The following is a 23,684-nucleotide window of genomic DNA, read 5'->3' as shown; positions in this document are numbered from 1 at the left end:
CAGGGGGCGTGGGCTCGCAGGCTAAGTGGCCTGCGCCTTTAAGGGGCGGGGTTGGGCCCAGTGTGGCGGAAGCGGATTGGCCGGGAGGAGTCCCGGAAGTGGTTCTCGGAGAAGCCCACGTGGATGAGTCGAACCCACATGGCGGTGCTCTTGAGGACTCTGCTGCAGCCAGGGAGGCCCCCGGGAGTCTTGGGGCGCTCCCTGGGACGGCGTGAGGCCAGCCTGGGCACTGGTTCTGGGGCTGCGGTGCGAGTGCGGTTCGCCCCCAGCCCCACAGGTAATCTTAAGGGATGTGACGCTGCAGGCCGAAGCCCATCGTCCCGTGCCCGCCCCCAGAATGTTTTCCAATGAACCCCTTCCGGTGGAGTTAGACTGGGAGGGCAGCGCGACCCCATTTTGCAGGGGCAGAAACAGATCCAGGAGCGGAAATCGTTCGCATTGCCAGGAATTTCGTTGTGTTTATTGGGTTGCACCCTGTCTTTCGGTCTCTTTTTCACGTATTCAGTAAATGTGTACCAAGTACAAACTGCGAGGTTCTGTTCCGCTGCGATACAGTGACCATCTAGAAAGTAGGGCCCTACTCGGGTGGCCGCGACAAACGTGCACAAAAATACTGTAATTTTAGGCAGTCACGTGTGCCCTATGGGAAATGAAGCAGGAGAGGTGACGGGTTAGTTTAGGTAGGATGCTCAACATTTTGTTGAGGTGACACTTGAGCTGAGAACCAAATGACAAGGATGTAGCATATAGGAGGAACCTTCTGAGCAGAGGAAATTGCAGGTACACAGGCCCTGTGGTTAGTGTTGGAGCTAAAGCAAGCCAAAGGGAGTTAGGGGCCCATTGTACACCCTAGTGGAGATCTTGTCAGGGCCTCCCCACCAGTTCCCAGAACTGAGCTTTCTTTCGTTAGCCCCTGCTGAGTTAGAGCCCTGTTTCTTGATTAACCCACCAGTTCCCAAAATTCTTTTCTCGCGAGGCTGCCTCTGCCTTCTCCACAATGAATGTGCCTCTCTTGAAACCCAGGGTCAGTATACAAGGCTACCTTTGTGGCAAGATCCCAGCTGCACAGAGCGACGGATTATGGATCGATACTTTTATAAAATCAATATAAGTGGATTACTAGAAAAATGAAAACCTAAAAAGCATACAAAATATGAGCCTACATTAAGTTTAATTAAACAAAATTGTTCTGTCAAACTGCTGCTCTCAGCATTTTGCTCTCAATATCTGTGCTTCCTTGCAACAGTTTGCAGACAGCACTGGTTTGGGTGCCAAAGCCTGAGATTGGGTACAAATTTTTGGCTTTGCCACGTCTTCTGTGTGACTTGGAGAAATTACTCAGAGGCTCTGAGTTTTATCTGTCAAACAGGCCTAGTAATAGTACCCCGCTCATGGGTTTGAAATAATGTAGCTGAAGCACTTAACAAGGTCTGGTACTTATATTTTATTTTTTTTATTTTATTTTACTGATTTTTTACAGAGAGGAAGAGAGAGGGATAGAGAGTTAGAAACATCGATGAGAGAGATACATCGACCAGCTGCCTCTTGCACACCCCCTACTGGGGATGTGCCCGCAACCAAGGTACATGCCCTTGACCGGAATCGAACCTGGGACCTTTGAGTCCGCAGGCCGACGCTCTAACCACTGAGCCAAACCGGTTTCGGCCAAGGTCTGGTACTTATAGAAAGCACTTAATAAACAGTAACCTCTATTTTGATTTGTTGTTATTAATGTTTTCTTTGTTGTTATTAGTGTTTGCTGATTTGCAGGAGAAGCCCATATGAGTACAGGTAGATAAAAGGATTATCAAGCAACACAGATCATTACAATAGCTAAAATTAACTGAAGGGTGTTCTTTGGTCAGCATTTAGGCCTCACAGCAACCCTATAAGGAAGGTTTCTATTTTGTGTTTTTAATCCCTCTCATAGATGAGGAAATGGAGCTCATATAAATTAAGTCTAGTGCCCAAGGGGTGCCAGCTAATAAATGGTGAATGCAGAATTTGAATCCAGGTCTGTGTACCTATAAGAGGTCTCGCTTTTAACTGCTAGACCCCTGTCTTCTATCTTGGGGACCACTGGTTTTGTGGTGGCCTTGCAGTAATTAGCTGGAGGTCACACACATAATCCGTTGAAATGAGTCTGCCTGACCCTAAGGGAGCTGTGCTGTCCTGTGCTGTCTCCTGTACTTGGAGGTGCAGGTGAGCTCATTGTGCAGACAGGGCCGTGGGCTAGCCCTAAGAAGGCAGGATAAGGGGAAATAACAGCCCTGGGAAAATTGTTCATTTTAAGTTGTCAGTCGAGAATGATGGAAAAGCAAAATCGTGAGTTTCAACTCAGGTGAAGAGAAATATGGACTCAAACGTTAATTTTGGTTCAAGTGTAAAGCCAGCACTTAATGTAAAAATCTCAAGTAGACAAAATTCAAAATGTATAATGAGGATAGTCATGACAGTGCGTAGAGGCTGTATGTAAAATATCATTTTATGGTATTTTAAATTTGTAGTTAATTTTTCCCCAAGCACGTCATTGAATTTGCATAAATTAAATGCACATGTGACAATGGCTTCAGTGACTCAGCCTCTGCCTCTCCTCCTTTGGGTGAAACTTGGCCTTGAGGCAGATCTCACAGTAGAGTGATGGATATTTGGAGGGAGGTGGAACCTTTTTACAAAATGTTCCCTGGGTCAACAGTTGCCTACCTGCTGGGACAGGTATGCCAAACTTGGGAGGTCTGCCTGTTCCAGAAAGAGGGCTAAATGAGTCATCACCCCGTCCTCCCTGCGGTCTGACTGTCTAGGTGCTAGCTGGAGAGATGGGACGGAGGTAGCGGCTTCTTGGTCTTTGATGTTCTTTGAGACATTGTGTTACAAACAGCTTGCTTGCCCCTCGACTGAGGCTCGCCAGCTCACATTCCCTGCCTTGTCTGAGCTGTTCTTTTCTGCCAGGCTTCTTGCACCTGGGTGGCCTCCGCACTGCCTTGTACAACTACCTCTTTGCCAAGAAGCACGGAGGGAGCTTCATTCTGCGGCTGGAGGACACGGACCAGACCCGCCTGGTGCCCGGGGCAGCGGACAATATTGAGGACATGCTGGAGTGGGCAGGTGAGGCTGGCTGGGGAAGGACCTGCAGCCTTCCCACAGCGCCCAGGAGGGGGAACAAGGGATTCCTGGAGAGATGGGGGCGCTTGTGCTGCCTGGGGTGGCAAGTGCCATCTGAAAAAACTTAAGCTCCCTGAAGAAAAGCTCCAGGCTGTTTTGAGATTCCTGTTCTTATCCCGGAATCTCAAGTCCTCCTAGGAGCAGGCAGGCATAGGCGCAGTGTAGGGTGGGCCTGGGGAGCTGGACCTGTGGTGAGCGGGAGAAAGTTCCAGCCCTGCGCTCCCCGGTGGGGATGCCGGCCCAGCTTGTCCAATCTTCTGCCTTCCCAGAGGAGCCGCAACCCCAGGGTTTTGTTGTTTTTCAGTGAATATTTCCCACTGTTAAATCTGAGCTCAGGTTTTTGAGGGCTTTTTAACCACATTGTATGAGTGAAAGAAAATGTTATCAGCCTCTGGAGTCGATTTTCTTGTGGGAAGTTTAATCCTGAGCACAGCCAAGTTCAGGGAGGACAGGGAGGCATGTGTTGGTGTTCCCTGGGTCAGCAGTTGCCTACCTGCTGGGACAGGTATGACTAGGTAAGCTCTCCAAGAAAAAATACCGAAAATACCATGACTGTTTTGAGATGTGTATTTAATCTCAGGTAAATTAACTGGACTCTGGGTTCCTAAAGGGCAGAAGCCAATTTCATTTCTGTCTGTTGTCGTAGAGGGCTGTAGCAGGTACTAGGTCGAATTAGCTGAATAAAAGGGCATTCATTCAACAAGATCACTTACTGTGACCCAGGAAGTGTCCCAGCAGTGAGCAGAGACCCTGTGCTCAGTAAGGAGGGGAGACAGGCAAACAGATTAACTCATTCCTGTGATATTGAGTGGCGATGAGTGCTGGGGAGAAAGGGCAGCAGGTTAGGGAACCCGTGGGCAGGGGTGCTCGTGTAGACATGGTGGTCTTCGCTGTGGAGGTGACACTAGAGCAGAGGTGACACAGAGTGAGGGCCAGCCCCGAGGTTACCTAGGGGAAGAGTGTTCAAAGCAGAGCGAATAGCAGATGCGAAGGCCCCACAGAAGCTAAGTGCCCGGTGAATTAGAGGGGCAGCCGAAGGCCACAGTGGCCCAAGCGCAGTGAGCAGGCAGAGTAATGGGGTGTGCGGGGGATGGAATGCCACGCATGTGGGCTCTGCACGGGCACGCGGGGTGCTGACGAGCAGGTCCTGCTCTCGTGGAGCCGCTGGTGCAGCACGCATGTGTCAATGACGCCCACCCTAGCGTTTTGGTGAGGCAGAGGGCAGCTGCCCAGGCACCCCAGGGGGCTGACCTGGAACTGCTTGCATCAGGAAGTCACTCTTTCGGGTGTTTGTTTGTTTTGGGGGGGGGGGGTTGGCATGTAATTCACATAATATGAAATTCACCATTTCAAAATGTACAATTCAGTGATTTAGTGTAGTCACCATGTCGTGCAGCCATCGCCACTCTAATTCCAGAACATTTCCATCACTCCAACACAAAACCCAGGACCTATTCCTCCCCGCAGCCCCTGGCACCACTCATCTGCTCCTGTCCCTGTGGTTTGCCAACTCGGGACATTTCACATGAGAGGAATTACACAGTATGTGGCTTTGATGACTGGCTTTTACTTGGTGTAAGTTCATCTGTGTGGTAGCATATGTCAACACTCCATTCCCCTTTAGGATAGTCATTGTGTAGAAATACCACATTTTGCTTATCCATTCAGCTGAGGGTGGCATTTGGCTTTTTCCCACTTTTTGGCTATTATGAGTCACTGCTGTGAGCATTTATGTCCTAGTCTTTATGTGAACATATGTTTTCAAGTCCTCTAGTGGAGTACGCTAAAGCCCTGGGCGTTCCACATGCTGAGCACATGCAGCTGGACTAGGAAGGACCCCAGTGTACCTAACCCAACCTTCCCTTCAGACAGATGAAGAAGCGGAGGCCCAGTGGGAGAGGAGGCTCAGTGATACTAACTAGACCGCCAAAGCTGACTGAGTGCCGTGCACATACCAGGCAGCACACTAAGCCGCGAGACCACCCTCAGGAGGAGGCGCCATTTGTGTGCTTTTACAAATGAGGCTCTGAAGGGCGACTCGCCCAAGGTCTCAGTGCTGGCCAGTGCGTCTGAACCCGGGCGTCTCCTCCCGAATTCGTGTGAACGCCGGGTGTGCGGGATTACCCCTAATTCATTTGAAAGCTTTTTGAGGGCAGAATGGCTATCATTCAACTCTTCTGTGTCCCCTCTGCCCTCTCCTGGAAGCGTTCACAGTTCAGCACGTCCTCTGTGACCTGGAACCTGACCTTGGGCTGCGGGTTTGGCTGATAATAGATCACGTTTCCTCCAAGGGCTTATAGTGCAGCTGCTAGAGGGCTATGTGCTTTGTGAGCACTGATGTTTTTTTAAAAAATATTTTTATTGATTTTTAGAGAGAGGGAAAGAGAGAAACATTGACGCTGCTGCCTCCTGCACACACCACCAGGCATCGAGCCCACAGCCCAAGTGCCCTGACTGGGAATCGAACCAGCAACCTTTCAGTGCATGGAATGCCCAGCCATCAGCCATACCGCCCAGGGCCCACTGATGCTTTTAGTTCTCAGTCACTCTGCACAGTAAGCTGTCAGCTGCACTTTTCAGAAAAGGGAATGCAAAGAGGCATTGCAGGGAGTGTTAAGAGCATGGATTCTGGGCCAGCTCACCTGGGTTTGAATCCAGTTGTGCCCCTTATCCTTGGCCAAGTTATCTAACAAAGTCCCTCTGTGCCTCAGTGTCCTCGTTAATGAATGGGGATAATAATGACATCTGCCTGGTATGGTGGTTCTGAGGCTTAGTGAAGATCACAGAACAGAAAGGCACCTGGCAGGTGCTTACACTCTGGTGCTCCCACATCTGGATCCCTTGTCACAGACAAAGCCCGGAGTCCAGCCAGGCCTGATGGCTGTGCCCTGAACCACACTCTTCTCCTGAGTCGGCTGGTCCAGGCCTGGGCGGGTTTCCCCTCCCCAGGGAAAAGGGAGATGGAGAGGAAGTGCAGTTGGGAGTGTGGACATGGAGCCAGCACGCCTCCGCCCGACTCCTCATCCACCGGCTGCGTGGCCTGGAGCATGGAACCTCTGTGCTTGAATTTTCACCTGCGGAAGGGAAATCGTGGTAGTGCTGAACTCACACGATGTTGGAAGGACTAAAAGTTCTACTCTGTTTGCCAAGCCCTTAGAGCAGTGCCTGAGAGCCGGTGTCGCATGCATCTTATAAATTGGTGATTACTCTCTTTCCACGCTCCAGGCATCCCCCCTGATGAGAGCCCACATCGGGGAGGCCCCAGGGGGCCCTACCTGCAGTCCCAGCGGCTCGAGCTGTACGCCCAGGCCACGGAAGCTCTGCTGAAAACCGGGGCTGCTTACCCCTGCTTCTGCTCTTCACAGCGGCTGGAGCTGCTGAAGAAGGAGGCCCTCAGGATCCACCAGACACCCCGGTGAGAGCCCCAACCTGTCGTGCTGCCACCCAAATTCGGGTGTGTTTGTTCGCTGTTGCTGCGGAACAAGTTACCCCCAAACTTTTACGGTCTCACAGTTTCTGTGGGTCAGGACGCTGGGCACTACTCGAGAATCTGCTTCCATTTCCTTCGAGACTGTCGGCAGACCGCAGGGCGTCCTGGCTGTTGCCTGGACACACCTGCTCTTTGCCGCGTGGGCCTCTCCATAGGGCAGCTCACAGCATAGCAGCGGGCTTCCTCAGAGAGACCAGGGAGAAAGCAAGAGAGCGAGACGGAAGCCAGAGTCTTTCGAGGAAGTGACAGCTCATCACTTTGGTTGTACACTGTTCATTAGGCGGAAGTCACCAGGGCCAGCCCATACTCACAGGAAGGGGATGGCACAAGGACAGGTGGGGATCACGGGGCCAGGTCTGAGCTGCCAACCGCCTTCGGTCCTAGGGAGTAACACATCAAGCAGTTCTAGTTGTTATTTTGACTAAGTAGGATTTTCTCATGTTCAGGAAAATATACACACAAAGCTCTCTCCCAACGCTGACTCTACCTACTCAGGTCCTCTCCAGAGACAGCTGGTGGTAGATTTGCTCGTGTCTCCTGCAGAGACATTCAGTACATACACTGACACGTGCCTGTTATTTCTCTTTCCCCTTCAAATGGTAGCACACAATGAGGATTGTGCAACTTCTTGTCTGTATCAGTCCACAGATTTTTTTGTTTTGTAAATTTTTGTTTTGTTTTTTTAGTCCACAGGGTTTTTTTTATGCTTACATGGTATTCCATTGTATGGATATACCATCATTTACTTAATCAGTTCCTTAATAATGAACCTTTATGTCATTTCTAGTATTTGTTATAAAAAAAACAGAGCTGTGCCCTAGCCAAGTTGGTTGCATACACCAAAAGGTTGTCCGTTCAATTCCTGGTCAGGGCACATGCCTAGGTTGTGGGTTCAATCCCAGTCTGGACACGTGTGGAAGGCAATCAATCAATCGATGTTTCTCTCTTACATTGATGTTTTTCTCTCTCTTCCTCTCTCTCTCTCTCTATCTTTCTCTCTGAAAATCAATAAAAACATATCCTTGGATGAGGATTAAGAAAAAGAGAGCTGTGCCTGGCCAGTGTGGTTCAGTGGTTGATCATCGACCTATGAACCAGGAGGTCACCGCAAGATTCCCAATCAGGGCACATGCCTGGGTTTCGGGCTCAATCCCCAGTGTGGGGCATGCAGGAGGCAGCTGATCAATGATTCTCGCTCATCATTGATGTTTCTCTTTCTCCCTCTCCCTTCCTCTCTGAAATCAATAAAAATATGTGTGTGTTTTTTTAAAGAGAGAGCTATGACAAATGATGTGACAGGCAGCATTTTGCACACATGCAGTGTGTTGTTAGAGACCTTCCAAGACGTGCTGCCTGGTGGCCCTGCACAAGCTGCACTCCCATCAGCGGTGGCCTCAGGACTTAAGTTCCAGTTTCAGTGAACCGTTTGCACAAGGGCTCGGATGTTTGGATAAGTTCACAACATCCCCTGCAGCACTGCTTCTTCATTATAAACACTGGACTTATCCACCGACAGAAGATGGCTTTTTTTTTTTTTACCAAGATCCACGTGGTCTTCAGAGACATAGATAGGGCTCATGCCCGTCATCAGTGTTGTTAGCAACTCTGCTTCTCTACTTCCCAACAGGTATGACAATCGGTGCCGGAACCTGAGCCAGAAGCAGGTAGCTGAGAAGTTGGCCAAGGACCCCAGGCCTGCTATCCGCTTTCGCCTGGAGGAGGAGGCACCAGCCTTCGAGGACTTGGTGTACGGCTGGAATCGGCATGAAGTAGCCAGTGTGGAGGGGGACCCGGTCATCCTGAAGAGCGATGGCTTCCCCACGTACCACCTGGCCTGCGTGGTGGATGACCACCACATGGGCATCAGCCATGTGCTGCGTGGCTCGGAGTGGCTGGTCTCCACTTCCAAGCACCTGCTGCTCTACCAGGCCCTGGGCTGGCCGCCACCTCGCTTTGCCCACCTGCCCCTGCTCCTCAACAAGGACGGCAGTAAGCTGTCCAAGAGGCAAGGGGACATTTTCCTGGAGAGTTTTGCTGCTGCCGGCTTCCTACCAGATGCCTTACTCGACATCATCACTAACTGTGGCTCAGGGTTTGCAGGTATCCGCTCACCTGAGAGTTCCCGGTGGGAGCACAGCAGTGAGGCACCAGGGCTTGGGTGCAGGACCATAGTTTATTCAAAGCTAAGCCTTTATCCTCGCCCAAGACTTAGAGCCCAAATCTTCAAGAAGCACCAAATAGGATAGGATGACCTCTTTGTGGGGGAGATTTCTGAAAATGAGGCGATAGTCTGCTTATTGTTTATTTTGCTCTAATTTAATCCTTAAAATATCCTTGGGAGGTACGATCTCCACTGTTTGTAAGAGGATTGGGAGTCTCAGAGAAGTTAGGGAATTTGCCAGTGTCCCAGCTAGTAGGGGACGTGACAGAGGTTATTGTCGGCTGAAGTCCCCACAATGCCCAGTGGGACAGCTGCTGCTCCGGAGAAGCTGCCCTGCACAGCCGCTCTCAACTCTGGCTGCACTTGGACTCACCGGGAAGCTCACAGAGCACTGGTGCTGGACCCCACCCGGACCAGTGGGGTCAGGGTCTCAGGATGGCCAGACAGTGGGGGCCGTCCCTGCAGCTCATGTCTCTGAGGGCAGTGAGTGTGGTTAAACCATTTTTTTTCCTTAATGACAAGCCTTTCTGCAAGTGAAAGCTCATTTGGACCTTGATGTAAAAATAGCGAGAGATCGAATCCCTTTGGTGAAAATGGATGGGGAGCCCAGTGCTCACGCAGCCTCCTTGGAGTTGAATGTCCAGGAGGGAGTTGAGCGCTGGGCTTCCCTCACTTGCAGAGAACCAGATGGGCAGGACCTTGCCAGAGCTGGTAGCACAGTTTGACCTGACCCGGATCACCTGCCACTCGGCCCTGCTAGACCTGGAGAAGCTCCCAGAATTCAACAGGTGAGTGGGGAACTAGAGAGCCCTGGTGGAAAAGGGCTTTCTCGCTGATGATGGGTCCCCACAGAGGGTCCTGTGGGCTCCAGAGTCACATACACCTGATTCTGACTATGAGCTCACGTGTTTAGTGCTGTGTGACCACAGACAGTCCCCTCACCTCCTCAGGCCTCTGTTTCCTCTTCTCTATAACGGAGCTATTAAGAGTTCCCACCCTGTGCAGTTGTTTTAAGAGTTGAGTTATGGAAGGGAGGAGGGTTTAAGGGGAGCAATGGGAGGATAAGGACACATTTGTAATTCCTTAATCAATAAAGGGAGGGGAAAAGGAAGAAAAAAGTTGAGTTAAATTCAACATTGCATCAAAGGATCTGCGCAGCCCCCAGCACATAGAAAGTGCTTGACCAATGGTAGGTATCCTTTTATCATTACCATTATTTCTGCGTACCCCTCATATGGGTTCTGTTGACTATAAAGCCTTCATTTTAGAACATCTCCCCTCCCCTTAACCCCCGATCACCCGGCCAACACTGAGGAGCACTATCTCATATCACCTGCCAACACTGAGGAGCACTGTCTCATGTCACCCGCCAACACTGAGGAGCACTGTCTCATGTCACCCGCCAACACTGAGGAGCACTGTCTCATGTCACCCGCCAGCACTGAGGAGCACTCTCATGTCACCCGCCAACACTGAGGAGCACTGTCTCTCATGTCACCCGCCAACACTGAGGAGCACTGTCTCATGTCACCCGCCAACACGGAGGAGCACTGTCTCTCATGTCACCCGCCAACACTGAGGAGCACTGTCTCATGTCACCCGCCAACACTGAGGAGCACTGTCTCTCATGTCACCCGCCAACACTGAGGAGCACTGTCTCTCATGTCACCCGCCAACACTGAGGAGCACTGTCATGTCACCCACCAACACTGAGGAGCACTGTCTCTCATGTCACCCGCCAACACTGAGGAGCACTGTCTCATGTCACCCGCCAACACTGAGGAGCACTGTCTCATGTCACCCACCAACACTGAGGAGCACTGTCTCATGTCACCCGCCAACACTGAGGAGCACTGTCTCTCATGTCACCCGCCAACACTGAGGAGCACTGTCTCATGTCACCCGCCAACACTGAGGAGCACTGTCTCATGTCACCCGCCAACACAGAGGAGCACTGTCTCATGTCACCCGCCAACACTGAGGAGCACTGTCTCATGTCACCCGCCAACACTGAGGAGCACTGTCTCTCATGTCACCCGCCAACACTGAGGAGCACTGTCTCATGTCACCTGCCAACACTGAGGAGCACTGTCTCTCATGTCACCCGCCAACACTGAGGAGCACTGTCTCTCATGTCACCCGCCAACACTGAGGAGCACTGTCATGTCACCCACCAACACTGAGGAGCACTGTCTCTCATGTCACCCGCCAACACTGAGGAGCACTGTCTCATGTCACCCACCAACACTGAGGAGCACTGTCTCATGTCACCCGCCAACACTGAGGAGCACTGTCATGTCACCCGCCAACACTGAGGAGCACTGTCTCTCATGTCACCCGCCAACACTGAGGAGCACTATCTCTTATATCACCCACCAACATAGGAGCACTGTCTCCTGTCACCTCCATGTGTCAAGGGTCCTTCACTCAGAAACCTTCAGATACAGTTACCCTTCCCATCACTGCTGACATGCCCCAATCTAAGGGCCTGGGTGGCACACAGCAGAAGGTTGCAGCGACTCCTTGCCACCTTCCCTGGCGCACTGAGGGACCGGCTCTCTTTGGGCCCTCCTTGCGTGAGTGCCCAGGACTGCAAACCAGAAATCTCTGTTAACTGGGCAACCTCTACTCTGCCTAAGCCAACTGAAGCATGGGGAACAAGGGCCCTTTGCAGCCAAGAGAAGTCAGAAGTCTTTTCTTCTATTGAATAATTGATTTTTTTCTTTTTAGAGGGGGAGAGAGAGAAACGTCAATTTGTTTTTCCACTTATTTATGCATTCATTGGTTGATTCTTTTATGTACCTGACCAGAGATTGAACCTGAAACCTTGGCTGGCATATTGGGATGAAGCTATAACCAACTGAACTACCCAGCCAAGGCCAGAAATATCTTATTTTTGTGTGATCTCTTTCTAGTTTAAAAATGTTAGCTATTATTTTTTTACTAGAGGTTCAGTGCACGAATTTGTGCACAGGTCGGGTATCTCAGCCTGGCTGGTGATCAGGGCCAATCAGGGCCCATTTCGCCCAGTCCCAATCAAGCCGATCTGGCCAGCCAGCCAGGGGTAGGGTATGCAGGAAATTGGCTGTGAGAGCGCACTGACCACCAGGGGGCAGCTCCAGCATTGAGCATCTGCCGCCTGGTGGTCAGTGAGCATTATAGCTACTGGTCCTTCGGTCGCTTAGATTGTTGTTAATCCTCACCTGAGGATACTTTTCCTTTGTTTTTTTTGTTTTTGTTTTTTTTTTTTAGAGTGGAGAGTGGGAGGGAGGGGCAGAGATATAGAGAGAAAGACACATTGATTGATTACCTTCCAGATGTGCCCTGATCAGGGCTGGGGATCATGCCTGCAACCAAGGTATGTGCCCTTGGCCAGAATCATACCCGGGACCCTTCAGTCCACAGGCCAAACTGGCTAGGGCCTGTTAGCTACTATTTTAGAAGCAGCATGTCTCCGGGTTGTTTGGGGCCTTCAAGCTACCTGTTTCAGACCTCGGCCAGGTCCCTTTCCTTCTGTAAGTATAGAGAACTCCTTTGGCTTTTCCTCCAGGCTGCACCTGCGTCGGCTGGTGAGCAATGAGACCCAGAGGCGCCAGCTGGTGGGGAAGCTGCAGCTGCTTGTGGAGGAGGCATTTGGGAGCCAGCTGCCAGACAGGGCTGTCCTAGACCCAGCCTATGTGGAGAGGATCATCCTGCTGAGACAGGTGGGGCTGGGAGCTCTGGGAGACCGAGGGAGTGGAGCCTCCCATTCCCCCCCCTTCCAGCGTGTCAGCCCTGTCCCCATGCATTGAACGGCTGCCTCTTTCTCCAGGGTCACATTTGCCGCTTGCAGGATTTGGTCTCCCCGGCACACTCCTTCCTGTGGACTCGCCCTGCTGTGGGTCGAACGCAGCTGAATGCCATCTCAGAGCAGGTGGATGTGATTGCCAAGCGCGTGCTGAGGTGAGTTCCCGCAAGCCAAGCTCAAGGTTCTGTACCCTCTTTCCCCCTCCCCCACTTGGGTCCCCTTTACCCCAGGGCTAGGCGTTTGGGCTCGCAGCACAACCTGTGGCCAGTGAGAGGTTTGGGGGAGCTAATCACTCACCAACGCTCTTGGTAGGAGGGGAGCCCAAAGGAGCCCAGGCTCTCCCGGAAGAGAGGATGCATTCAGGTTCTAGGTTGGACCCACCTGGGTTCCATTCTGGCTCCACCTGTTACTCACCCAGTTAGTTCACCTGCCCAGATGGCTTCACTTTGGCCAAGTTACTGCACCTGTTTGAGCATCGTTTCCTCATCTGAAAGGTGCAGGTGAGACTATTGCTTACTGTAACAGTATCAGAACACTTCCGATGACGAGAGCAGAAAACAGCAATGGAGAAGAAGGACTGGTCTGTGTAATTGTGTGGTCAGAACAAGGGCTGACTTGAGGCTAAATGCATGGCCCAAAAATACATCACCAAGGCCCAGTTTCTCTGTCTGTCTTTTTTATTCTGCCCACACTCCTCCATGCTGGCTGCTCTGGTAGAGGGAGAACAGGTTTCTCTCCCGCTACTGAGTGTACTTCTCTTTACCTAACAGTCCAGGGGCGAACAGCTTTCCTCCTTGTCTCCAGTGTCCTGCCATCCCTAGGTTTTGTTCTTGTCCCTGTGGTCCATGGTGGCTCACGGACCATCCAGAATTCAGCCAGAGGAGAAAGAAGGAAAAGAGGAGGCAGACAGGACATTTCTCTCCCTTAAGGACTTGCCTTAAAAGCTATCCCGATAGCTGGAACTCTGCCTTAGGGCCACGCCAGGCCTAAGGAAGCCTAAAAAATGTACTTTTTTTACTTGGCAGCCATGTGCCCAGCTAAAAATTGTGTTACTACATACAAAAGCAAAAAAAGTAACTTGTCTAAAATGATACAGCTAGCCCAGCCGGTGTACTCAGTGGTTAGAGTGTCGGCATGCACACCAAGGGCCATGGGCTCGATTCCCAGTGAGGGGCACGGACCTGGGTTGCAGGTTCTCCAGCCCTGATTGTTTGTGTTCAGGAGACAGCTAATCAATGAGTCTCTCTCACATCGATGTTTCTCTCTCTCTCTCTCTCTCTCTCTCTCTCTCTCTCTCTCTCTCTCTTTCTCTTCCCCCTCCCACTCTCTGAAAAAAATCAATGGAAAATATCCTCAGGTGAGTATTAACAACAACAAAAAAGAATACAAGCATGTGACAAGAAATACAAATGGTATATCCCTGGCCAGGTAGCTCAGTTGGTCGGATCATCGTCCCAGTACCCCAAGGTTGAGGGTTCCATCCCTGGTCAGTGCACATAGAGGAATCAACCAATGAATGCAGAAATAAGTGGAACAACTAAATCAATCGATCAATCTCTCTCACATCAATAATTTTTTTAATTAAAAAAACACACAAATGGTACAAGAGGATTTATAGCAAAAACTAAGTCTTCCCTCCCTACTCCAGCCCCCGACAGAAAGGCAGCCACACTTAGCAGTTTCCTTTGTGAATTGTCTAAATTCAAGGATATGTATATACAACTCTAGTCCTATAATTTTTTAATTTTTTTAAATATATTTTATTGATTTTTTTACAGAGAGGAAGGGAGAAGGATAGAGAGCTAGAAACATCAATGAGAGAGAAACATGGACCAGCTGCCTCCTGCACACCCCCCACCGGGCATGTGCCCGCAACCAATGTACATGCCCTTGACCGGAATCGAACCTGGGACCCTTCAGTCTGCAGGCTGACGCTCTATCCACTGAGCCAAACCGGCCAGGGCTATAACTTTTTAATTTTGAAATTTAATATTTTGGTTATTAATACATTCAAATCTCTTAAGCCTGGGTTTAAAACCTAGAAATGATAAGAAGGTATATATTCAGGGAGTCCTGTTTTTAATTCTTGTCCCCTATTTGCCCAGTTCCAAAACCCTCTGTATTTACGACTGCTTTAATTATGTCTAAATAATCCTTCTTATTTCCCCCTTTTTTTTTACACAAAAGGTACAATACAAGAACACCATTCTGTGACTTTTTTTCCTTTTACTTACTATATTTTGATCTGCCCAGTACTTGGAGAGCATCCTCATTCTTTCCTGCAGCTACACCTACCCCATTCCTATACCACTTCACCACGATTTATTTAACACCCTCCTGCTGATGGACATTTGATTGCTTCCAGATTTTGCTGTTACAAACAATGCGCAATGAGTAATCTTACCTAGACACCATTAACATGTTTGCAAGGATAGCGCCAAGATAAGTTCCCAAAAGAGCTATTATTAGTAATAATGCTTTCTTAATTTTGGGCATTCCACTCTAGGGGCTATTCGTTGTTACTCACTGGAAGTAATGTCATAACTCCCCATCCTGCCACAGGCATTGTTTTAGAGGCACTCTGGTGCTTCCACTTGAGGCAGGAAAGCTGATACACAAATGATCAGAAGCTGCCAGATCTCTCAGTCCTTCTGTGCTCACGCCAAGCTGCAAGCCAGCTCTCACGTGTCCTCAGCTGCCATTGTGGGCTGCCCAGGACCTGTCCCTTTCACCTGCTCCTTGGCAGGTTGCTCCCTGCAGTGACATTGAGGAGAGTGTCTATTTTTCCCCACATTTTATATTTTTAATATTTTGTAAATAACAGCAATCACGTAACCCAGTTAATGATGCAATAAGAATGATTACTTCTGTCTCCAGTTGGAACTCAGTTGCTCAGATTCTGGAGTTAGTAGGAGATCTGTCTGTGTGCTGAAAGGCTGTTTGTTCAGATCACTTATAAACCCATACCCTGTGCCAGCAGCACTGCACACTGAGCAACCTCTAGGGTAGAGCTGTCCGGACCCCGTTGTGAGCAGGTGGTGTCGGGGTGGGCATTGTGAACCATCTGCCTCAGTCTCTGCTCAGTGTGGGACAGACTCCCCACCCTGCCTCCATCTCTTGCTCTAACTTCAAAGCAGGGCTGGGGTAAAGTTTTTGCAAGTCCAGCTCTAACAATAGGGAATTCCTCTTGAACTCAAACACGCTTTTGGGAGCAGATCTCGGCTGGACTGCCAGGAGAGGGCAGTGATTGCTGGCCCCTGGAGCTTAGGTGCTTACATGCTTCCATCTGAGGGCAGAGGATGGTTGTGGCAAGTCCGTGGCAGGGCCCTCGCTGGGGCTGCGGTCTCCTGATTGCTTCCTTTCTGCTCTTCTATGTTACATCCAACAGTCTCCCTGTCCCCAGTCTTGAAGCTGTTTCAGATCATTTCCTGGAAGGCTCCATACTTCCAGCCTCCATCTAACCCAGTCCTGAGTTTCTTTATAGATACTTTTGCAAAGCCTCGGAGCTCTTGGGTATAATAATATTGGCTAATAACTAGCTTTTTATTGAAATAATAGAGGCCTGGTGCATGGATTCGTCTCTTGCTGTAAGTGACGGTTCAACCAGTAACTATGATGTGCACTGACCACCAGAGTCTCATAATCTGGGACCCCTTGGGGGATGTCAGACTGCCGATTTCAGCCCGATCCCTGCAGGCCAGGCCAAGGGACCCCACCGGTTCATGAACCCATGTACCAGGCCTCTAGTATGCATATAAGATCTTTGGTTAATCTCTTCCTGCCCTCCCCCCTCCCCCTTTCCCTCTGAGATTCATCAGTCTGTTTCCATGTTTCCATGCCTGTGCATTGAGTGTCTGCTCCCTGGTGGTCAGTGCACATCATAGCTACCGGTCAAACAGTCGCTTACACTTTTATACATTACTAGAGGCCTGATGCACGAAATTCGTGCATCGGTAGGGTCCCTAGGCCTGGCCAGTGATCAGGGCTGATCTGTGGGGTGACCAGTGGGGCGATCTTGGGGGGGCAGGGTGGGCAGCGATGGCACCCACCTTGGCCAGCCTGGCGCCGCCCGCGCTCGCTAGCCCCGTCCCCCATCGTGGGGTGATTGGGGGGCCCCCACTGGCACCCGCCTTGGCTGGCCTGGGGCCTGCGGGCTGGGGGAAGCTCCTGTGTTGAGTGTCTGCCCCTGTTGGTCAGTGAATGTCATAGTGACTGGTCGTTCCACCAGTCATTCCGCCGTTCAGTTGATTTGCATATTAGGCTCTTATTATATAGGCTAGATGAGACCTAATACTTTTGAGTACTTACTACCCGTTCAAGCAGTGTGCTTAGTGCTTTGCTTGTTTCAGTGTAGGCACAGCATAGTTCTGTGAGGTGCAGTCCCTCAGGTGAGAAAACGAGGCGCAGAGATGACCTGCACAGAGGCAGCCGTAGTAAACCCTCTGGTTTTGGTACCCTCTTCGTGTCCCTATGTTTTGCCCCCATGCTGGGAGTCTCTGCTGTGCGGTACCCTGGTGGTTTTCTCTTCCCCAGCGTGGGTGGGTCGGATGTGGTAGATCCTCCCTCCCCCCCTCCCCAGGCTGGCCTGATCATTGACTGTGCCCTTTACACTGTCACTGAGAGATAGTCTTCCGAAGTTCTTCCTCCCACTCTCTTGCATTGGCCCCTGCGGGCCCCTCATAGACTGGCCCACTTCTAGGCTTTTAGAAGGACCTGGCGCCAGCTTAACTCAGGACGTGCTGAATGCAGAACTGAAGAAGCTGTCCGAAGGTCTGCCCGGCACCAAGTACAGTAACGTGATGAAACTCCTCCGAGTGGCCCTCAGTGGACAGCCGGTGAGGCGGGCAGATGGGCTGGACTGTTCCCGGGGGCCCTCACTTACCCATTCAGCTAACATTCACCAGCAGCACTGAGCTCATCTTTCATACAACGATGAGTGAAACATGAGCACTCCCCTCACCCACTCATTCAACAGACAGCACCTATTGAGTGCCTACTGTGCAAGTGCCACGCTAGGTACAGAGGACACAGTAGTAAATCAAACACGCACACTCCCTTCCGTCATCCTTCATGGACTGGCCGTTGATTGGAGGTAACAGACATGTCAATACCGGAAAAAGAGGCTCCGGGGATGCAGCCTCAGCCTCAGAAATTAAAGACAGTGCAATGCAATCTCTGCCCTGGGGGTACAGGCAGCAGTGTTGGGGTTGGCTGGGGTATGACTTCTGCAGACCAAGGCTGGGCATGAGTCTCTTAGGCAGCTTAAGATCATAGGTGATGTTTTCTCTTTGTTCTTAGCAAGGACCGCCTGTAGCTGAGATGATGGTGTCCTTGGGACCAAAGGAAGTGCGGGAACGAATACAGAAGGTGCTTTCCAGCTGACGGAGATGTGCCAGGCGGCGGAGGTGGCCTAGGAACCTGTGCGTGTGGAGACTGCCTTCGGAGGGGAGGAGTGGGTCCTGGGACCCATCGGGAACTTGTAGCAGGAACCAGAGGCTGGGTGCACACAGTGTATACATGGCTCACACAGCCCCGTCCTCGCCCTCTGGCTGGGAAGCCCAGCATCTTCTCACCTCCCTGCGTCTACAGAGGACGGCTCACGTCTGGTTCCAATACCACATTACATGGCAGAGGTTTCAAGATGGTTCCTAGAACAATCCAGCGGGCTCGTGTGTAGGCTGCCCGAGCTGCATAACAAATGCCACGGAGTTGGGGGCTTAAGCAACGGAAAATCATTTCCTCACTGTCCAGGAGGCTGGAAGTCTACAAGGAAGGTGTTGGCAGGTTTCTTTTCTCCTTGGCTTGCTGATGGCTGCTTTCTGCTGTCCGTACGTGTCATCGCCCTGAGGGTGCCCTTGGTGCCTCTGGGTGTCCAAATGTCTTAGGACACCAGGCAGGTGGGATTAGCACCCACCCTAATGGCCCAGTTTTACCTTAATCGCTTTTTTAAAGGCCCAGCTGCACATACAGTTAACATTCTGAGGTCTCGGCCTTAGGGCTTCAGGATACGACTTTTGAGGGGACACAGTTCAGTGCATGACAGCTTGACAGCAGCCTGGACTCAGTTCTCGGCCCAGCTTGGACTCAGAGTGGCAGGGCTGAGCTGAAAGTCACTTTCTCGGGGGCTCATCACGGGGCAAGACTCATCTGTCAGGGTGGGCTGGGGAGGAGCACTTATGTCTTACACTTTTTTTTGTCCTGGACTTGGGGCAGCCTGCCTCCCTTCCCTAAAGGCTGTCTGCTCCTCTCCCAGTTCTTCAGAGCTGGTCCTTGAACTCAGGCCTTCACCCTGCCTCGTCTGCATCTTTTATTCATATCTACCTCCTCCTCATATCCACTACTGTCTGAAATGAGATGTTCTTGGGTGAAGAGAAATGGCTAAAGTAAAGGGAAGACAGTGGCTGGGAACAGAGACCCGCAGGCTTCTAGGTGTCCCGGCGGCAGCCAGCCTCTGAGAGGCCCCGCCATTGCTCCCTCTTGGTGTCACCCGGATAGGGCTCAGTTGAGATGCATCATGGCTTCCTTCTTGTTCTCCTGGGTCCCTTACTCTGCGGGAAACCACTTCCACGGAAGACAGGCAGCCCTGTGGAGAGGCTCATGTGGCAGGAACCGAGGCCTCCTGCCTACAGCAGGTTCGTGCCCATCTCGGAAGTCGGTCTTCCAGCCCCAGCCACGCCTTCAGGTGACCACATTCTGCCGACGTCTCGACTGCAACCTTCACGAAAGAGCCTTAGCCACAACCACGAAGCAAGGCTGCTCTCAACTGTCAGACACACAAATGACGAGGTAATCAGCGTTCATTGTCTGCAGCCACTAGGTTTTGCCCTGCCGGGTGGCTCATTTGGTCAGAGCACCATCCTGATGCACCAAGGCTGCAGGTTCAGCCTCTGGTCAGGACACATGCAGGAAGCAACAGTGGGTGCATGGGTGGAGTGACACTTTGATGTTTCTCTCCCTCTGAAATAAGTCAATAATAAAGCTCCTAGGTTTAAGGATAATTTGTTGCCCAGCAAGTGTTAGCTCTTACCCTCTCCTTGTCCACGGGAAAAGGGAAAGGGGATAAAGAATTTGGTGAGCCTGGCTGGTATGGCTCAGTGGCTAAGCATCAACCTAAGAACCACGAGGTCACGGTTCAATCCTGGTCAGGGCACATGCCTGGGTTGCGGGCTCCATTCTTGGTAGGGGTCGTGCAGGAAGTAGCCAATCGATGATTCTCTCATCGATGTTTCTGTCTCTCCCTCTCCCTCTCTGAAATCAATAAAAATATGTTTTTTTTTAAAAAACTAATTTGTTGAGCTTCACAGACCTAGTCTTTTCTTGAAAAGTAGATCATAAAGTTCTGTGCAAGCACTGGACCCCCACTCTGCCTAACGAGGCTTATTGGAGATTACGTCTATGGGGTTTCAGTTGTGGGAGAGTCACAGTGTCTGTGGGAAAGCCGAGACCCGGTCTGGCTGTGCAGGAGCAGGCGCCACGCCAGGCTTGCTGCAGCGGGGACACGGGGGCTGCACCTGTTTGTGGTTTGTTTCCCTGTTTGCATTTCCCGTCAGTTTTGGGTGACGCAGTGAAAGATTCGGATGCTAGGAGGAGAGTGTTGCTGTTGCTCAGCTAGGAGAGGTGTCCCTGCGGGATGCTGTGCAATGGGTGGAAAAAGCTGTTCCCCAGGAAAAGTGTTTTTCCAAAAGGGACGCAGGAACAAAACTAGTGATTTGTGCACTTGCCTGAGGTGCAGCCGTGTCAGGTTTCAGAATTTGCTGAAATGCTTTAGTCCATTATTTCATCCCGTCTTCACAATCCCACAATTCCCTATCTGTTATTTCTGTAATAGATAGGGAAACTGAGTCAGGAAACGGTAACTAACTCTTCTGAGTTCACATCTGAGGCACAGTGAGGATTTAAACTCAAGCTTACAACCCCCAATCTGAGCTCAGCTCTTAACTACTGGGTGTCGTCAGCGTCTCTGCTTCTCGGACGTGAAGGACAATTAGGAGAGACTTCACGTGCTGGCTCGTGGTCCCGGAATGTGAGAGTGTGACAGGGAGTGATGAAAACGCTGAGCTGATAGAGTGCTGCCCGCTTCCCAGTTGGCATGAGTTGTGTAAAAGCAGCATATGCCTTTGGACGAGGGGTTTTGCTCAGGACCAGTGGGACTTCACACGTTTAAAATAACCTCAAGCCCCTCCCACCCCAGCCCCTGTGTGTTTAGAGTATAGTGAAACAGCGGGGGCCCACTGCCTAGACAAACACTTGGACAAAGGCCTGGCCAGGCCGGGGTCATCCTGTTCACCAAAAGGTTGCTGGTTTGATTCCAAGTCAGGTCACACGCCTGGGTTGGGGGTTTGGTCCCCTGTAGGGGGCAAGCAGGAGGCAGCTGGTCGATGTTCCGCTCTCCCGTTGATGTTTCCCTTCCTCTCTAAAAATGAATAATCTTTTAAAAAAATATCTTAAAAAAAAAAAAAGCCCATTCCTACCATTTATTACTGTGACTTCTGTACCTCAGTTTCCTCACCTATAAAATGGGGATAACAATGGTACCTGTCTCAACGAGTTAGTTGTAAGGATGGAAATATGTGACATAAGTAAAATTCTGAAAACAGTGCCTGGCACTAACAACCGTCTGTTGCCATCATGTCATCACTGGTATTTTCATTCTTAGAAATGGTAATCTTGGTTGCTAGGCATAGAAACACAATTCATTGGAAGATTTAGGAGTCTCCTGGATCCAAAGGCAGGACTTCTAGCTGCACCTTACAGGAGGCTGGAACCTACCTGGATCCAAGGCACTCACTTTTGTCCCTCTGAGCCCGCAGCTTTCTAACATCTCTGTGTTTGCTCCCCTCATCCTATGAGCTCTCTCTCGCTCTCTCTCTCCCTTTCTCCCTTTCTCTCGCTCTCTCCACTTGGCCAACAACCGCCCCAGCCCTAAAGCGGAATCATCTCTCTTCTACACTGCCAGTTACATACTAGTATTCCATTTCCAAGTTCCCAGGAGAGACTCTGATTGGCCTAGCGTGGGCCAGCTGTCTACTCCTGGTCCAATTAACTGGCCAGTGGGACAGGCATGTAATAAGTTCATAGCTGTGGGGACCTACTCTAGTGAGTGGGACAGTGGTTCATTCCCCTGAGAGTACAGTAAAACCTCAATATAAGGGACTAATTCAGGTGAGGGGGTGGGTGTTCATTAAAGCCAAAAGGCCGTTATATAATAAAGGTTTTCCATATGTGTATGCTAGAAAATTCACAAAATAGTTTACCTGTTTTTATTTATGTAGACACGTTTGTGTAAGTATGTATGAAAAGTTTAATTTCACAGAAAGTTTGCTATATGTACTACTGTAATTTTAAATTTATTCCGAATAGGTCTAAATGTGTATTTTCACCAGTCACCATGAGTAAACAAAGAGATGTGCATTGTATGGGGGAACATGGGCCACCTTGTGTTAAAAATGCTGCTGAAAGTCATGCCAGGGGACAGCAGAACCAATTACCACGTGTGATGCAATATGGTCCGATCCCTGTAAACTGGCAGTAGGACATCCTTCGAGGGGTCCCAGATTGGAGAGGGTGCAGGCCGGGCTGAGCAACACCCACCCCCCACCCCCCGTGCATGAATTTCTATGAATATTCACTGAACATTGTTTACAAGAGGTGACTCTTAGATTTAAATATATCTACACTAATAAAAGAGAAACATGCAAATTAACCATCACTCCGCTATGCCAAGCCATGCCCACCAGCCAATCAGGAGCGAGTATGCACATTAACCCAACCAAGATGTCGGCCAGCCACAGAGCTGGAGCAAGCAGGACGCTTGGGTTGCCTGGCAATGGGGGAAGTCAAGCTTCCTGCCCGCCCTGGCCAGCCCTGGCCTCTGCTCAGGAAGGCACTGAAAAAAAAAAAAGGAGGGGCTGAGACCTTGGGGTGGCCGGGGGATGATCAGGCTAGGATGGGACAGCAGGGGGGCAGTTGGGGGCGAGCAGGTCAGCAAGGGTGGCAGTGGGGGTGATCAGGCTGGCAGGGGGGGGGGCATTTGGGGGCGGGCAGGCTGGTGGCGAGGGGCAGTTGGGGGTGATCAGGCTGGCAGGCAGAGTGGTTAGGGGCAATCAGGCAGGCAGGTGAGCAGCTGGAGCCAGCAGTCCCGGATTGTGAGAGGGATGTCTGACTGCCGGTTTAGGCCCGATCCCTGTAAACCGGCAGTAGGACATCCTTTGAGGGGTCCCAGGTTGGAGAGGGTGCAGGCCGGGCTGAGGGACACAACCCCACCCCCGTGCATGAATTTCATGCACCAGGCCACTAGTGTAGACTATATTTGTAGACATGTAATATTTATGTCAGTGAAATTGCGATAGTGTTTTTTCCAACATGTGGCCTATTTGCTAAAATTTGTTAAAAGTAACAGTGATGGTTGGCATGTGCTGCGGGCCCCAAAGGGGAAACAAAACAAAAAAAGTAACAATGAGCCCGAGCCAGTTTGCTCGGTGGTTAGAGTGTCAGCCCGCAGACTGAAGGGTCCTGGGTTCGATTCCGTTCAAGGGGACATACCTCAGTTGCAGGCTCCATCCCTGTGTATGGGAGGCAACCAATCAATCTTGTCTCTCTCACATCGATATTTCTCTCTCTCTGTTTCTCCCTCTCCCTTCTACTCTCTAAAAATCAATGGGAAAAAAAAAATCCTTGGGTGGCCGAAACCGGTTTGGCTCAGTGGATAGAGTGTCGGCCTGCGGACTCAAGGGTCCCAGGTTCGATTCCGGTCCCCAGTTGGGGTTGTGCAAGAGGCAGCTGATCGATGTTTCTCTCTCATCGATGTTTCTAACTCTCTATCCCTCTCTCTTCCTCTCTGTAAAAAATCAATAAAATATATTTTAAAAAATCCTTGGGTGAGGATTAACCAAAAAAAAAAAAAAAAAAAAGCTGAATTAATAACAAAAAAATACCTGTTAATTTAATTATAAGCACATCTTGGTTAAAAGCGTTTTTAAATTAACAGGGTTTTCATTTTCACATATGACATATGGACCTGAACTTTTGTCCATTAAATTCGAAACACTTTAAATCAAGGTCCACAGAATCAAGGGTTTACTGTA

General features: G+C 50.5%; 1 protein-coding gene across 1 annotated transcript; it reads left to right on the top strand.

Annotated features, from left to right (window-relative positions):
* The first annotated feature begins 123 nt into the window (after nt 1–123).
* On the top strand, nt 124–19,867 carry EARS2 (glutamyl-tRNA synthetase 2, mitochondrial). Its single transcript, XM_054714430.1, has 9 exons — nt 124–277; nt 2,950–3,105; nt 6,388–6,577; nt 8,280–8,752; nt 9,493–9,601; nt 12,364–12,517; nt 12,625–12,755; nt 17,300–17,435; nt 17,899–19,867. Exons 1-9 carry the CDS (start codon nt 124–126, stop codon nt 17,980–17,982), a joined length of 1,587 nt encoding a protein of 528 aa, XP_054570405.1. The 3' UTR covers nt 17,983–19,867.
* Nucleotides 19,868–23,684: the final 3,817 nt, after the last annotated feature.

Source organism: Eptesicus fuscus, chromosome 4 (assembly GCF_027574615.1).
Source record: "Eptesicus fuscus isolate TK198812 chromosome 4, DD_ASM_mEF_20220401, whole genome shotgun sequence".
In the NCBI taxonomy this organism is placed as follows: Eukaryota; Metazoa; Chordata; class Mammalia; order Chiroptera; family Vespertilionidae; genus Eptesicus; species Eptesicus fuscus.
Note: the sequence above shows the minus strand (reverse complement) of the source record. Positions and strands in the feature narration are given on the sequence as shown.